The sequence below is a fragment of the Hippopotamus amphibius genome, chromosome 15, assembly GCF_030028045.1.
Source record: "Hippopotamus amphibius kiboko isolate mHipAmp2 chromosome 15, mHipAmp2.hap2, whole genome shotgun sequence".
Lineage (NCBI taxonomy): Eukaryota > Metazoa > Chordata > Mammalia > Artiodactyla > Hippopotamidae > Hippopotamus > Hippopotamus amphibius.
The window spans coordinates 43,797,263-43,814,276 of NC_080200.1; the positions used below are offsets into that span (position 1 = coordinate 43,797,263).

General features: G+C 39.9%; 1 protein-coding gene across 2 annotated transcripts in view; it reads right to left on the reverse strand.

Moving 5' to 3' along the window:
• The window catches only part of NPR3 (natriuretic peptide receptor 3), a 59,633-nt gene that overhangs the window by 29,798 nt on the left and 12,821 nt on the right, over window positions 1–17,014 (reverse strand). For both annotated transcript variants that reach the window (XM_057709544.1, XM_057709543.1), the window contains exon 3: window positions 7,584–7,750. In XM_057709544.1, the coding sequence (XP_057565527.1) occupies window positions 7,584–7,750 (167 nt within the window). The remainder of the gene's footprint in view (window positions 1–7,583; window positions 7,751–17,014) is intronic.

The window sequence follows — 17,014 nt, forward strand, 5'->3', positions numbered from 1 at the left end:
TGTGACTATACATTTAACTAAAAATTACATCATAAAATATTGGGAGGATGTAGGAAAAAGAAATATTGGTAGAGGAAGAGTGTATACAGGAGCTAAATCTTTTCCCATTTTAGGAAATCACAAAATAATATCAAATTTTTAATATTAAAAACATCAATATAAATAAGCTGTTTTAGAAATTTAAAGGGAAGCAGAAAAGGCCAATAAAAACATTAAGGATTATGGCCTCCAAAGAAGGGGAGTCAGGAGTGGAAAAGAGCAGAATGGGAGATTTGTGTTTATCTTAACTCTTAGAGTACTATGAATTTATCTTTAATTCAGTGTGGGTCTTTTTTCATTGTATTCAATCCAGAAAGTCATATATTATTTTGATTTAAACAACTACAACATCAAGGAAAAAGGGTGAGCTTCACCCAAGGGCAGAGCCAACTATTAAAGGGCCAGCCAGTGAATGGGTCTCAGAAGTGCCAAACACAATAGCAGAATGGGGCAAAGCCAAGAATGGGATTTACAGGACCGAGAAGTCAGAGCGGCTGCCAGAGGGGAAAAGATGTCTCCAACGTTGGCTCAGTCTAAACTGAGAAACAGTAGCTGGGACAAATTTAAGTCTACCTCTTAAAGACATCATGTGAAAACACTGGTAGTTGTAAAGACTGGACTGACTCCCTATAAGTGACTTAGTATCTCTTTCCTCTCAGAAATAAAACTAATGGTTTTAGAATACAAGATTGAAAAATATTACAGCATTTAGGTGTCTCTTCATTTTCTTCCAGGGGAGTGATTTTTCATTGCAGCCCTGCTTGCACGATGTTGTACCCTATCCGTGTGAATAAGTAGGCTTGAGACAGTAACTGGTCAAATGATATGCTGACTAATCCTGGTCTAGTTCAATGATTCTTACCTTTTTGTGACATTGACCCCATTAAAAATCAGATGAAGGGGTGCTGGTCCCTCTCTCCAGAAATACACACATGTGCACTTACATACAAAATTTTCACCATAATTATACAGAGTTAATGCACCCTAAGTCAAGAAACCCTCATTCACTGAAAGAGGTCATGGAAAGTTGGATGAATTTAGAAGGAGTCTCCTAAGTGAACCCACTGCACTGCGCTTGATTTCATTGCTCTAGAAACATGGATATTTTCACACGTATGCCACATTTGGTCTACTAGACGATAAATTGTCCAGACTGGTGTGAATGCCATCAGTGTGTCAGAGTGCTGACCTGAGGTGAATGATGTTTTACGTCCATGCTGGCACAGGAATGCAGCTCTTGTAGGCTCCTAGAGCTCAGAGCCATGGATATTTATATACTTACTCAAGTATTTTTAGGTGATGAAGATCCCACCCAAGATAGGACCATTACATGGTCTGGGATCAAGTTCATGGCCATGCTCCCTGGGGTGCTCAATAAACAGCATCTGATGATTTAGGAAATGAGGGTTTACACTTCAGAAGAAAACAGGCAAAACAGAGTGCTGCGGACGAAAAGGAGACAGCATCCTAGCCAGACTTTGTCAAGTGTGTGAAAGAGTAAAGAGAAACTGATATCTGAAAAGTGTGTATTGGGGCAGGCAAGGTGCAGGGAGAGGAAGGAAGTGCTCCTGTCGGTGCTGCCTGCCAGGCTCACTTGTAGGCCCTGAGACACTTAATCTTCAGGTCATGGGTTTGCCCCCATATTGGGCACATTGTTGTTGAAAAGGTCAGACTGATGTAGTGGAAAAAGAAAGTCACTGAACCAGGAGTCAGGGGATGCAACTAATCTTGGCTTGGCCACCACACAGCGCATTCTAAAACCAAATACCAGTGCTCTAGAATTGGAACCATTCAGTGCAAGAGGCCAAACGGCTCCATTAAGATACCCTTGAGTGAGAGCCACTGCACAAGTGGCCGACCCAATAAAAATCACCAGAGAAGGCTAGACAGACACTTGGCAAGCATTCATCTGAGCCACGCTTGGGAGCCCCACTGACACTGGAGGGCCTCTCCAGTGAGACTTTACTTCTAACTTTAGATTTCTGATGACCTCCCCCCCAAGATGGTCTTCAGAATCCCTACTGTAAAAACCCATTACCATCCCCCAATACCATCTCCCACAGTATAAGTGGATTTGAACTCCTGGCTTTACACTTGATAAGGTCTAAGCACAGGACTCTGTCATCACCCAACATTGTTATACTGACCGCTATACAGTGGTTACATTTGGAAAAGCCATCTCACGTCCCCGAGCATTAGTTTTCGCCACTGTACAGGAAGGGGGCTGGATTGGATGTCTTCTGGTTCAATAACAACTAAAATAATAAGCATAATAATAATAGCTTATTCAAGGAGATTATGTCAAAAAATGAGGTATTTGTCTTTTCTAAAAGTTAATTAAAATAAATTCTACAGCCAGAGTGTGGATAATTTTTAACTCGCCCTCGTACATACTTTTTAAAAATGTCCATGCTTTCATGTTTTTGCTTCTTAAAAACAAATTACCACTGAATTAATGTACTTTTCTTTGTTTCATTTTTCTTCCAACAGTTTAGAATTTATGCATCTTACACTGTTTGATAAAAGATACATAAAAAAAAATAATAGCTTACTTTTATTGGCTGCTTCCACACAAGCATACAGTAAGGGGGTTGCAAGAGTGAACAGAAACAGACGTGGTTCCTACTCTCATGGAACTTAAAGTCTGGCAGAGGAGGCCAAAGTTAACTTAAAAAATCCCACACACAGACATGTGGTTACACCCGAAGAGGCATGCTATGATAGAAAGGATCAGAGCGCATGAAATAGACTGGAGTGTCAGGAAAAAGCATCCTGAGAAAATGGTATTTGAGTTAACATCTGAAGGATAAGCAGGGATGCTGGAAGGACACTGACATGCAGGAGCCTGATATACACTGGTAACATTGGTCTGGAATATGAGAAACAAAAGTAAGAGAAATAATGGCTACCACCCATTGAATATCTACTTAGTGCCTGGCATTGTGTTCAATATTATTTATATACAATGCTTGAGTTCTTGTGATGACCTTGCCAGTTAAACATTACTTATCCCCATATTAGAGTCAGTAAACTAAGGCACAGTTTCAGAAACATGCTCAAGATAAAAACAGTAAAGAGGCAGAGCTACGTCTGTGAAACCCCAAGCCCGCATACTTAACCACTAGGCTATACTGTCTCCCAATGTAATAGGCCCTATAAAAAGATGATGCCTCAGAATAGATTAGGTTTCCACCAGGTTCACTAGTAAAAGGACAAATATACTTTTAAAAACACTAGTATATGCCCATATGAATGGTGGAGACATTGTCATAAGATATATGTGCTAATAACAAGACAATTACAGCACATGCAACACCCAAAACTCCAACAGCAGCCCAGCCCTAAGCAATCCTATTTTCCTTCATGTCACACACACGTACCCATCCAACCACCCACCAGAGATGAGTGAAACAGGAATGGACCTCCAACCCAGAGAGGCTAATCGACAGGCTGCCAATCACCTTTGAGACAACCCAACCTGGAAAGCTCCACCAAGGCAAACCTGTATAGGTTCAACCACAATTATGTCCTCCAAGATACGAATTGGGAAATAAAGGAGTTCAAGACTTGGTATAGAGAGAGAGCAGAGTTATTCCAGGAGTACAAAGACTATTAAAATTACAAAACTCCAGTAATGAAGATGGGTCAAAGATATAAACTTCCAGTTAAATAAATATCAATACATTCTGCGATGTGATGTACAGCAAGACGATCATAGCACTGTACTGTATGTTTGGAAGTTGCTAAGAGTAGATTTTTACGGTTATCACAAGAAAAAGAAATATTTTGTAAGTATATGAGATGATCAATGTTAACCAAACTATTGTGGTGATCATTTCTCAACATATACAATATCAAATCCTTACGTTGTAGTTAGACTTATACAATGTTATATGTCAATCATATCTCAATAAAACTGGGGTTCAGGGGAAAACCCTGGTAATGCAACTCACCACATTATAACAGAATAAAGAACAAATCTGATTCTTTCAATAGATGTAGAAAAGGCATTTGATAAAATTCAAAACCCCAACCTACACAGGTGATAAAATTTCACAGAACTTAATACTCACACACATGCATATACACATGTAAGTACAAATAAAATTGAGGAAATCTGAGTAAAATCAGTGTGTTATATCAGTGTTAATATCCTGGTTGTGATCTTATATATAATTTTCCAAAATGCTACCACTGGGGAAAACTAGGCACTATATGCAAGGAATGTCTCCTTATTGCATCTTAAAACTACATGTAAATTTGCACTTATCTCAGTTAAAAAGTCACTTTAAAAAAAGAGAAGGCAAGAGTTGGAGATGGAGGTAGGAAGAGAAAGAGAGAAGGAAAAAGAGAAAAAGAGAGGGGAGAAACAAAGTCACATTAGTAACAAAATTTGGTAAGTTTAAAATATATAATAATAATTTTATTGAAAAACACCGTAGCCATTCCATCCTTCCAATGTTTCAGTATAGCCTTATAAAGTTTTTTAAGCTTCAAATTTTTGCATTTTGAGAAGATCCCAAGCTTTCCAAAGATGCCAACCACATGCTAATATGAAGACCATGATACTAACATACACGACATGGAGTCAGGGAAATCATACAGTTTATAATGCCTACAATAAAAATCTGTGTCCTGACATAGAGAACAGAAATGTGGTTGCCAAGGGGGGTGGGAGGGTGGGGGAGGGATGGATTGGGAGTTTGGGTTAGTGGATGCAAACTATTATATATAGGATGGATAAACAATAAGGTCCTACTATATAGCACAGGAACTATATTCAATATCCTGTGATAAACCATGATGGAAAAGAACGTGAAAAAGAATACATATATATATATATATATATAAAATGTATAACTGAATCACTTTGCTGTACAGCAGAAATTAACACAACATTGTAAGTCAGCTATACTTCAATTAAAAAAAAAACTGAGTCCAGATCATTTCCTTAATCTATGTTATATGAATCTCGATATTTTCTGTACTATTTTTGTTTCAATTATCCTAATAAAGGGTATCATTTTGCCAGAACAGGACTTCACCAACAAATAAAAATAAAATAAAATAGAACTTCCGCAATCTAATAAAGACTCTTTCCCCAAAACCCTATAGTAAACATCACACTTAAATGGTGATATGAACAGATATGAAATCTGTTATGTGCCCTTCACTGTAAAGTTCAGAACAAGTCAAGGACGCCCACTACCTCTACTTACATTCAATACTGTATTGGGATCCTAGCCAGCATCATTAAAAGTTTTAATTTAATTAATTATACTTAATTTTAATTTAATAGATTTATGTAATCATCTCTCAAGCATACTTAAAAGAAGAATTGAAAAGAAATAAAACTGTTATTATTCACAGGTCTCGTGATTGTTTGGAAAATGCATGGTAAAAATTCAAAATAGAGAGTCCACCAAAGTTACTGGATTTGAGATCCAATAGCAAGGACTAAGAGCTCATGATAGGTGTCACGAATGGAAATTCTAAGTAGATAAGACAACCCATTAGTACAAACAAGAGAAGCAGAAAGAACGAGGAAAGAGCTGAGCCTTAGGACAAAGACCAGCAAGCCTTGCCAGTCCAGTCCAGCATCTCCTGCTGCAGGAGATCAAGCTCTGGCCTCTGCGAGGCCCGGTGTCTCCCTCTTCCACAAACCACCTGTCTAAACTAACCTGATAAACAGCTGCAGTGGCACTCCAAAGAGCACAGCTAAAACACACGTAACTATGAAAGACAGAAGCAGTCATTATGTGGCGCTCCAATTTCTACTTTACATCATCATTTTTATTTATTTATAAAATCGGTTTTACTGATCCAACCATCAGAGAGAAGCAGTACTGTAATCTACGACTACAAATAATCTCCAAGCAGCAGCATTTGGTTGGGAATGTTTCATGGATCTTTGTAGTAGGTACACCTTCCAGGGAGATTGTGTCTAGACTGCCATTAAAATAAGATTTAATATTCTGAACACAGGAAAACTAATGACCAAGAAGATGTACCTCGTAGTGCAACGGAATGCCAACTTTTGCCCACGGAGCATCATCATGTTGGACAACCTATCCTGAAATACGTGAACTTCAACAACCTCAGGAAAGAGGTTAGACAAAATGACACCATTTTTGAGTTTTTAAACCAGAAAATTAATATGATCCTAGTAAAGCAAAATAACATACAGTGGCATAGGTAAAAGACTTGGATGTTCTCAGTGTTGACCCAGGCCACCTCTGGCAGAACTACTTAAGAGAACCACGATGCCCTTTGCGCCCTTTCATACTCCAGAGGCAAAGGATCTGGATGATGACCATACTACTACAGCTTTCTATAAACTTGGGCTCTACTTCTTTCATAACTCAGAACATGCTGTCCAATGTGGCAGGCACTGGTCACATATCGCTACTGAGCACCTGAACTGAATTAAGATATTCCGTAAGGGTAAAATACACACTGGATTTCAAAGACTTCATCCAAGGAAAAAAATAGACAATCTCAGTCATAATTTTACATTGATTAAATGTTGAAATGATCTTTGTATATTTAAATGAAATAAAATGTATTATTAAAATTAATTTCACCTGTTTTTTTAAACTTTTTCTGATGTGGCTACTAAAAACTTTCTAATTACATTTGTGGCTCACATTACATATCTAGAAGACAGTGCTGATTTAGAAAGTCAAAAGGTATGTTATTGATGTGTGTATAATACGTAAATAGCATTTAAGACATTAATATATTTCATAAGATCCTTTGTAAGTCATTTAATAGAAAATACCTATAAAGATCTTATAACAGCAGTACAAAAGAGGCACCATTCATTGAGTTCCAACTTTTTGACCAGACCATGCTAAAGATTTCAGCTAGATTGTCTGTAATCCTCCCATCTTCATCTGAATGAGGGAGACTGAGGAATCTGCCCCAGATCATACAGTTAGAAGTCCCACTGCTGAAGCCTAAGCCTGGCCTGAGCCCCTGACTCCAGTCCACTCTTGGAAGATGCATGAGTAACAACCACATTAATGGAGTGGGACACTCTGGAATACTTTACCAAGAAACAGCCTGCAGCAGAAGGAGGCAACAACACAGCCACAAGAGTTAGTAGCAGACTGGCCGCGAAGCTAAGACAGATTCCCAAAAGAAGGAGGCTTCTAAAATCCAAAATACCTTCCTCTACCAAGCTTTGGAAAAATCAAGCATGCAAAACTTTGGCAATCCCTCAGGCATCTTCTCCCCTACTAGCAGAATAGGTGATGGAAGTGTCCAGACCTCTGCTTGCATGACCACAAGTAGCCACAGAAAGCAATTTCCCTTCCTGCAGCAGTTGGAAACGTCTAAGTGAAGGTTCGGATGATGGGGGCCTGGTAGGGAGGAGGGAGGAGAGCTGGCCAGAAAGAAAAAAAACCAAAACACAGGAAGCAAGAGTGACATTCAGACCTGAACTTAGGAACGGTTCAGAACAGGATGCTTTATCACGTCTGATTTAATTCGAAGACTGTTTTCAGGATGCTGAAGGTCTAGGCTTATAATCAAGCACTTACGTAATCCTCCTCCCTGAGCCCTTGCTTCTCAACAGAACGTTTCACCTCCATGGAAAACTTCTCAAACTCAGGTTTCACTGTCCTCAGTAGAGTGATTGTTTGGAGGGATGAGTACGCTTGCTTAGCTTCAAAGTCATGTTTGTCTCCTCTCTTCCACGAGCCATCTCCTACGGGAGAAGGAAAAATATTTATAATTCCAAGCCAGTCACCATAAAGGGGCCATTCTCCCTTTTCAACTGCGATGTGTCCCTACATGTTTCTTTTGGCGGCTGGGGCAGGAGGTATTGTCACAGCTTTGCACTTGGATAGAAAGTGACAGTTTCAAGATCCTCAAAGGAGAAGGCAGGCCTTTGGACACGTGTTCCTTTGAAAGGTAAGACAGAAATAAAAGCACCATTGGGTTAATTGCCTTATAATAACTGTGTAACTGTCATTTTCAGCCCCCAAGAATTGCAGCACTGCAGGAGTAAGAAGTAGGTCTATTCCTTTCCATTCACGCTTATTTTTTTTTTCTTTAAGAACTTTTATTGAGTTACAATTGACACACGATAAACTGCATACATTTAAAGTATACAATTTGATAGTATTTTTCTTATTAGTAATGTATGTATGACAATCCCAATCTCCCAATCCATGCCACCCCAATCCCCCCCCTGCCCCCCGCTTTCCCCACTTGGTGTCCATATGTTTGTTCTCTACACCTGTGTCTCTATTTCTGCCTTGCAAACCGGTTGACTTGTACCATTTTTCTATATTCCGCATATATGTGTTAATATACAATATTTGTTTTTCTCTTTCTGACTCATTTCACTCTGTATGACAGTCTTTAGGTCCATCCACGACTCTACAAATGTCCCAATTTCATTCCTTTTTACAGCTGAGTAATATCCCATTGTATATACGTACCACATCTTCTTTATCCATTCATCTGTTGATGGACATTTAGGTTGCTTCCATGTCCTGGCTATTGTAAACAGTGCTGCAATGAACCCTGGAGTGCATGTGTCTCTTTGAATTATGGTGTTCTCTGGGTATATGCCCAGGAGTGGGATTGCTGGGTCATATGGTAACTCTATTTTTAGTTTTGCAAGGAACCTCCATACTGTTCTCCACAGTGGCTGTATCAATTGACATTCCCACCAACAGTGCAAGAGGGTTCCCTTTTCTCCACACTCTCTCCAGCAGTTACTGTCTGTAGATTTTCTGATGATGCCCAATCTAACTGATGTGAGGTGATATCTCATTGTAGTTTTGATTTGCATTTCTCTAATAATTAGGCCATTCATTCTTATTTTTTAATATCTATAATAACTGTCAAGGTCAACCAAGGTGTTACTGCGCTACAAAAAACTTGACACTATGTAGATGTGGAAGGCAGGGATGGCTACATATGACAACAAATTTACACGAGTATTATAAAGTTGGTGCTAAAAGAAAAAGGTTTCAGATTATTGATATTTCTTGAAATAGTTCTCAAATCTCTTCAGACTGAAAAGTAGCTTAGGTGAACTTGAGAATTTATGTCTCTCTAGTGCTGGCAATATCAAAAAGATAATTTATTGGACAAGTTCATCAGGGCATCAATAGTAATAAAATTAAAAACTGCTAACATTTATTGAGTATATATACATATTATTATTATAATAAAAGCCTAGTTATTGAATGCTTTATATGTAGAAACTCATTTAATCCTCACAAGTTCCCATGACTGTGGGTAAAATTATCATCTCTATTTTACAGATGAGGAAACCGAGGCATTGAGAAGCTGGGTACCTTGCTGTTTCATGGCTCTCCTTTTCACAAAAGCAAGGGCAAATTACATGGATAAGAATCATTCCTCTTCTCTTTATTATTTCATTTTTGAGAAAACATGTGGCTTGCAGGACCCCAAAAGGAAATATGGACCTCTAATTTTTGACCATAATAATTCTGTGAATTATCATTATGATTCCTTGAGATATCTACAAATACAACTAGGAATTTAACTGGCTGGGGTCCAACAGCAAAGTTGTTTGTCCCAAACCCACAGTCCACAGCAGACGCCCAGAGCCCAGCAGCCGAACGGTGAGGGTTCTCCTGGAGCATGCAGCCAGGACTCCATGGCCCTCGCTCTACTCTTACAGAAAAAGTTCAGTTAAGGGCTGGTGGTTTTGGAATTCCTATCATAGCTTAAATCAGACAAACATGGATTAACTGAACTACGTGCAAGGCTCTGTGATAGCCAGCACAGTGGGCATCACAAATGTTTTAAACGGTCTCCACCTTCAAGAGAGGGATTTAGAGATGGCACGTAAACAACTGAAGTCATTACAGGGTGACAGCTTACTATGCAGGGCAGGGATTGGTACATGGAAGCGGAGTATAGAGAAAGAGGCAACCAGCTCCAGCAAGGGAAGTTTCATGCCAGGAGGAGGCATCAGCCTGGCCCTAAATGTGTGAAGAGGATTTTAATGAGAGGAGAAGAGGATGGAAAGGCACGCCTGGCAGAACCTATGGCACGGGCAAAGGTGCAAATGTTTATGACATCCAGTGGGCAGCTGGGAACCTCAGCCTGGAGCATGAGAATAGGCAGAGACAAAGAATTTGTTTGTGGAGGCATCTGCTTAATCATAACCCTAATAATAGCAGCCACTTATTAATTGCTTAGTGTGTGCCAGGGAGCTGTTCAAAGATAAATAAGACAGAGCCAAGGACAGAATTCATTAAGGGCTAGATCCGTTCGCAATAAGCACAAGATTAAATTTCAGGCCACCAAACAAAACTTGATGAAGTCCTCCTCCTCCTCATCCTCCCCTACGAAACCTCCCAAACACCCACCAATGAGGCTGCAGCTATGCCGGTGCTCAGAGAACGACTGAGCTGTGTGTCACCGTCATCGGCCAGGGCCAACCCCACTGGGTGCTCAAGACACAGACAATGTGGACTTTGTGAAAGGGGCCAAATCCATTTGCCAGAAAGATCCCAACTCCTAGAATGTCCAGAACATATTGAACCCATGGAGGAACCCATTTCTTCTAGGTGTGCAATCCATATTTATTGATTCCTTTTTCATTGACTTGAGGTATCAAGAATCAGCAGGAATGATGTTTCTTAGGCAAAGACAGTCAGAGTTTCTCAGCTGTGGGTAAGAGTTCTCTCCAGGGGCATAAGAAAGGAAATAACCCTATCGGGTGTTATGCTGTGTAATTAGAACTAGAAACAGCAACTATCTCAGTTACTAATACAAAAAAAAAATTTTTGAAAGAAGTGAAATCCAGTACAATAAATCTGTCTACCACCATCTAAAAGGTAATGACTTTGGAGTTTTGTTTTCTAGAAAAAACAATGGAGGGACTTCCCTGGTGGTCCAGTGGTGAAGTCTCCATGCTTCCAATGCAGGGGGCATGGGTTCGATCCCTGGTCCGGGAACTAAGATCCCACACACCATGCGGTGCAGCCAAAAAATAAAAACAAACAAACAAACAAACAAACAAAGAAAAGAAAAGAGAATGGAAACCAAAGTGCTTAATAAATGTAAGTCAAACTAAATAGGTATCTAGTCACAACCATAACCGATACTATGACTTCCTGCTTTGTGGGTGTTTCTGGTTGTACTGTGTCAGTCACCTCTCATATGGGGCCACTGAACGCTAGGAAAGCAGAGGTCGGCCTGGAATGATGCCCCATTAGTGGGGACAAATTTAATTCAGCAGACAACTGGGTGCCTCTGGAGATTTACGAGCGGAACAGAAGAATGACATGATCAGACTCATGCCTTGGGAAATAGCAGTGGATTAGACTGGGGAGACACTGACGGTTCCCAGCCACAGCCATCCAGGCAAGGGGTTAAGAGAGGTTATGTGTGGGAAGTCACACCCCCCAAAAAACTGAACATGGTTCTCCGCGTGGTTGGAATCACAGGCACGTTTCCTTTTCTCTTCTATTTTTTGTGTTTTTCTAAATCTAGTAAATTTTCAGCAGCCTATTTACTGCTTTTACAATCGTAAAAGGAGGGAGAGCCCTTGAGAATGAATGCAGAGGGCTGTGCAGGAGGCATCTGCAGACTCTACAGGAGGGAGGGAGTGAACGACAGCCGAGAGGGATGCGCGTCCGAGAGGAAAGGCAAACGGTTATCAGAGGAAACAGCAGAGCCAGAGCGGGGAGGAGGGGTCAGGTGGACGTGGAAATGATAGCGCTTTCAATTAGGGTCATGGTCAATCCAAGGTGACTGACTACAGAACGCCCAAGTGGCAGCACCGGGCTGGGGTTGGAAAGAGTGGTCTGGAGCCAGCAAGAGGAGTGAGGACTAGAGAGAGTGCCGGATGTCACGTCCGTGTGTCTTATACTTAGAGCCCAGAAGGAGAGGGCAGAGGGTGGGCGCACACCCTTTGGGGCTGCTGCTGTTTTTCGTGGGCACAGGAGTAAGAGGAGACGGAGAGGAGCTAAGAGGAAGCCGGAAGAATGCTGCACCACCAAAGCCAAGAAAAACCGGGTTTCCAGAAAGAAACAGACAGGAACAACGTGGCAAGGACGAGAGCTGTACTCACACAGCAGCCACTAGCCACGTGTGTGACTATTTACATTTCAATTACTTAAGTAAAATTAAAATTTCAGTTCCTCAGTCGCACTGGTCACATTTGAAATGTGCAGTTGTCATATGTGGCCAGTGGCTCCCATACTGGGCACCACAGAATAGAACACAGCCAGCATCACAGACAGTTCCACCGGACAGCACTGCTTTAGAGGCATGTAGGCACGGTCTGCGGTAAGGCGGGCGGCTTTGGTGAGAAGGAGGTCAGCGGTGACCTAGCACTGTCAGAGGAGCGGTGCGTCCTATTGTCATACTCTTGCAATGGTTCTGAACAAGGGATTATAAAGAGGAGAAAGAAGTCAGCTAATGAGAAGGGCAGAGAAGGTGATTCTTGCAGTTGTTTCAGGAATAAGGGAAAGTGAATTTGCTTTCTTTGTTCTATTTGGTTTGAAACATCATGGAGCCCCGAGCTTGCATTTAGAATGAGGATAGAGAATATCTGTGAGAGAAGAAATAAGCTGCTCAGCGCCAAGCTCTGTGCTCGGCAATCCTGCAGCCAGGGAACAGCGGGACCCGCACTGGGATCACTGTGCCCTCCTGTAGCTCCCCGTACTTACCAAGGACGCAGCACATAGAAAGCCTCCGGTAAATGTGGGCTGAATGACGGGCTGAGACATCACGGACTACATCTAAGAAATGATGCCCGGAGTACACCTGGGCTGGCCGCAGAGCACTGTGGCTCTTGACCCCTGGCGGCCATTTAAGTGAGAGAAAAGCACTGGCTTCCTTGCCTCGCCCACCCTCTCCAAATGTCCAGGCTTTACAGGCTTGCCTTGAGCTAGGCTGGTCCCGCTTCTCCCATCAGTGATAACAGCACCACTTCCTGCGTGATGCCATTGTGAATGGCTTTGCCTGAAGCATTTCATTCTTTAATCCTCATAAAAACCCCACGAGGAATATTTAAGTATGATCCCCATCTTACAGATGAGGAAACTGAGGCTCAAGATTAACGTGCCTGAAGTCACTTGGTTAATAAATGGAAGCAGGATTCAAACACAAGGCAGCCTCCAAACGTTGGTGCCGTGCCTGCTTCACATCCTTTTCATGAGAGTTTGGGGTGTTCCAAGATTTAACACTTCAAATGCAGTGGGAGGAACAAAATGTTCAAAACAAAATTAACAGAGGAAGAAAGATTGAAAGGGGAAGTATCTAAATGTGGTTTAACAACTGTTACAGTTGAAAATTTGTGTGAGAATTCTTTCTCTTTTCTCGGTACCCCGAACTGACTATAACGTGCATATATTACTGTAACAGCAAAACATAAATCCAATCCCTCCCCGGTTTTTCTGTCATTTTTCTGCTTTTAGCGAGTCAAGTAATTTATGTGCACTACCAGCCCTGAGATAATTCCATCATTATCTTAATTAGTGCCCTCTGAGTTCTCAGCAAGTCAGAAAAGCTCTCCAATAATCTTACAGTCCCAGACAGGACCACCCAAATAACTCTTGACCTAACTTACATCCAAAGAAGATAATGCCAGTGAATGAAAACGGCAATAGGTGCTATTCAAAACTCTACAGCGCAATATATATCATCTTTGCTCTAGTTTTTTAAAAACCTATCCTTTCAATCTTATTTTCCATCACTTGAATTCCCTCATAATATATTCAGAACTCCTATAACAATATAATTGGGGCAGATCTGAGAAATTTTATTGAGTGCTCACCAAGACAATCTAATAATTAGTAAATATGCACACGCTATCAGTATGGTTTTTTTTTTAAACCAATCTCAAGTAGTATTTAAAATAGAGCCTTTTTCTAGAACTGGTGTAGGAAGCACAGGGAGAGGAGGATGTTGGAGAACTTTTCATGAACATATATCTGATTCTTAGGGTAAAAATCTCAGAGAAGGCCCTTTATGAGCAACATAAGATTCTGTTTACTGCTTCTGCTCAGAGGAGGAAAGGTGCTTCAGGGTCTGTGGCAAACATGGACAGCTGCCTCCCTACATCCATTCTCGTGTCTTCCTCAGTCACAGATTCCTGAACTGATGTGGGGTAGCAGTGAGCCCAGCTAAAAGCACACATTTCCTGGCCCCCCTCCCAGCTAGGGATAGCACATGATACGTAAGCAGAAGGTAATGAGTGGGACTTCCAGAGAGCCCGTCAAACAGAACTGAGTCAACCGAAAGGATCTTTTTGCCTCTCATCTTTCCCCTTCTCTCTTGCCTTGAATTAAGACACACTCCCTGGAATCTTAGCCACTACCTCATGATCTTGAGGATGGAAGATTGAGGGAGCAGAAAACCAGAAAAAGCTTGGGTCACTGATGACATCATGGAAGCATCATTCTGCCCCGCACTGCCCACCTCTGGGCTTCTGACAGGTGAGAGAATAAACCTCTACATTTGTTCAAATTACGACAGCTGGGGGACTTCCCTGGTGGTCCAGTGGTTAAGACACTGCCTTCCGATGTGGGGGGCGGGGTGTGGGTTCCATCCCTGGTGGAGTAGCTGAGAGCCCACTGGCCTCGTGGCCAAAAAAACCAAAACATTAAACAGAAGCAATATTGTAACAAATTCAATTTTTAAAAAAGACTTTAAAAATGGTCCACATCAAAAAAATCTTTAAATTACTATAGTTGGGAGTCTTGGTTATTTGCATGTAGATATAATTCCTAATGCACCCAGGTCCTTGGAATGTACAAGATAAAAGTTGATTAATTTGGTAACACAACAATGTATCACCTAAATCAATCTATGAAACTACAGTACAGGAAAATGTACAAATTTATCATTTTTAAATTACGAGATGTAATGGTCAAAGTAAACTAAAATTAACAGTAAATATAGCTAACATTTACTAAACACTCATCATGTTCCAAGAAGTCTTCTATGTGTCTCATATACACCACCCCATTTACTACTCAGCCTGATGCCATGAGCTAAGTACTATTATTATCATTAGAAGAAACTGAGCCTTGCAGGGGAGGGCAGGGTTATGTCAATTTGCCCAGAGCTAGTATGTGGCACAGCCCCTCAGGCAAACTGACAGCCAAGCTCAAAGCCTAAGCAACCAGGCTGTAAAAGGGAAAAGAAAGGGGATATAATCAGAAACACCAAGGGTGCTTTGTAGATTGTATCAGAACACACTGTATAGTTCCATGCAATTAAGCTTTCAAGAAGAATTGAACTAACAGAAAAATAAGTTTTAAAAAGTTGTCCCAAAATCACCAACAATAAGTCCTATGCATATCTTATGCACTGATATTATGCGATGAGGACACAATACACTTTTGTAGTATCCTTGCCAAAAATGTATAAACTCAACTAACCATGTGAAAACACCAGATAAATCCAAATTAAGAGACATTCTACATAATAACAGACTTAGCAAAGTGTCAGGTCACAAACAACAAGGAAAGACCAAAGAACTCTCACAGATTGGGGAAGACTAAGAGGACACATGACTAAATGGATTGGATCCTGGAACGGAAAAAGAACATTAGGAGCAAAGATGGTAAATTTCAAATAAATCCTGTAGTTTAGTTAACAGTATTGTACCAATGTTAATTTTATTTTGATAATGGTACTATGGTTATTTAAAGTGTCGTTAGAGGACTTGGTAAAAGGTATTCATGAATGCTCTATATTATTTTTGCCAGTTCTCTGTACATCTAAAATTATTTCAAAATAGATTTTTTTTTAATTTTCCAAAAATTACCTCTAAAAAGAAGTTAGATTCAGATACAGAGTTGAATTGTTTCCATCTTTCAAGGAATATTCTTACAGTATATAAACAGTTCTAAAGCATAAAAGCAATGGAAAATGTCGCAATTAATTTTATAAAGCTAATATTAACCTGATATTAAAATCTGCCAATACCACCTAAAGGCAAGAAAATTGTCCAATCTCACTCATGAGTATAGATTCAAAAATCCTAAAGAAAATACTAAAAACTTAAAATCGGCAATACATCTAAAAAAAATCATCATGACAAACTATACTTAATTCTGGGAATACTATAATGGCTCTATGCTAGGAAATTTATTAAAAGTACAGATAAAATGTATTTGATAACATTCATCACTCACTTCCAATTTTTAAAACCACATTTAATAAACTAGAGAATATTTTAATATCTACTTCTGACAAGATACTAGAAATTAAGTATCCCACTGTTATATAATATTATACTGGAGGCTACTATCAATGCGATAAGAAAAGAAAAATAACTATAATGTTCAGTTATTAAAATGGAGAAATAACTACTGTTATTATTTGAAAATTAAAAAAAAACTGTTAGAACAGTGGATTTAATATGTAGAATTCTTCAGACAGAGAAATAGCATATGATATCACATATGCTGAATCTAAAAAAATGGTACAAATGAACTTATTTACAAAACAGAAATAGAATTGCAATGCAGAAAATGGTTATGGGGGAATAAATTAGGAGATTGGAATTGACATATACACACTACTGTACATAAAAGAGATAATGTATAAGAACCTACTGTAGAGCACAGGGAACTCTACTGAATACTCTCTAATGACCTATATGGGAAAAGAATCTAAAAGAAGTGGATTAGGTATACATACAGCTGATTCACTTTGTTGTACAGCAAAAACTAACACATTGTAAATCAACAATACTCCAATAAAAATTAATTTTTTAAAAAATATATGGAATTCTTGTTTCTATATAACACCTACAGTTACAAAATGTAATAGGAAAAGACCATGATTATAATAACAACCAAAAAACAAAATATCTAAGAATGAACTCAACAAAGAATGGTTCAGAATTCAGACAAAGAAAACTGCAAAACCTTGCTTATAGACATAAAAAGAAATTCAGGGACTTCCCTGGTGGCGCCGTGCTTAAGAATCCGCCTGCCAATGCAGGAGACATGGGTTT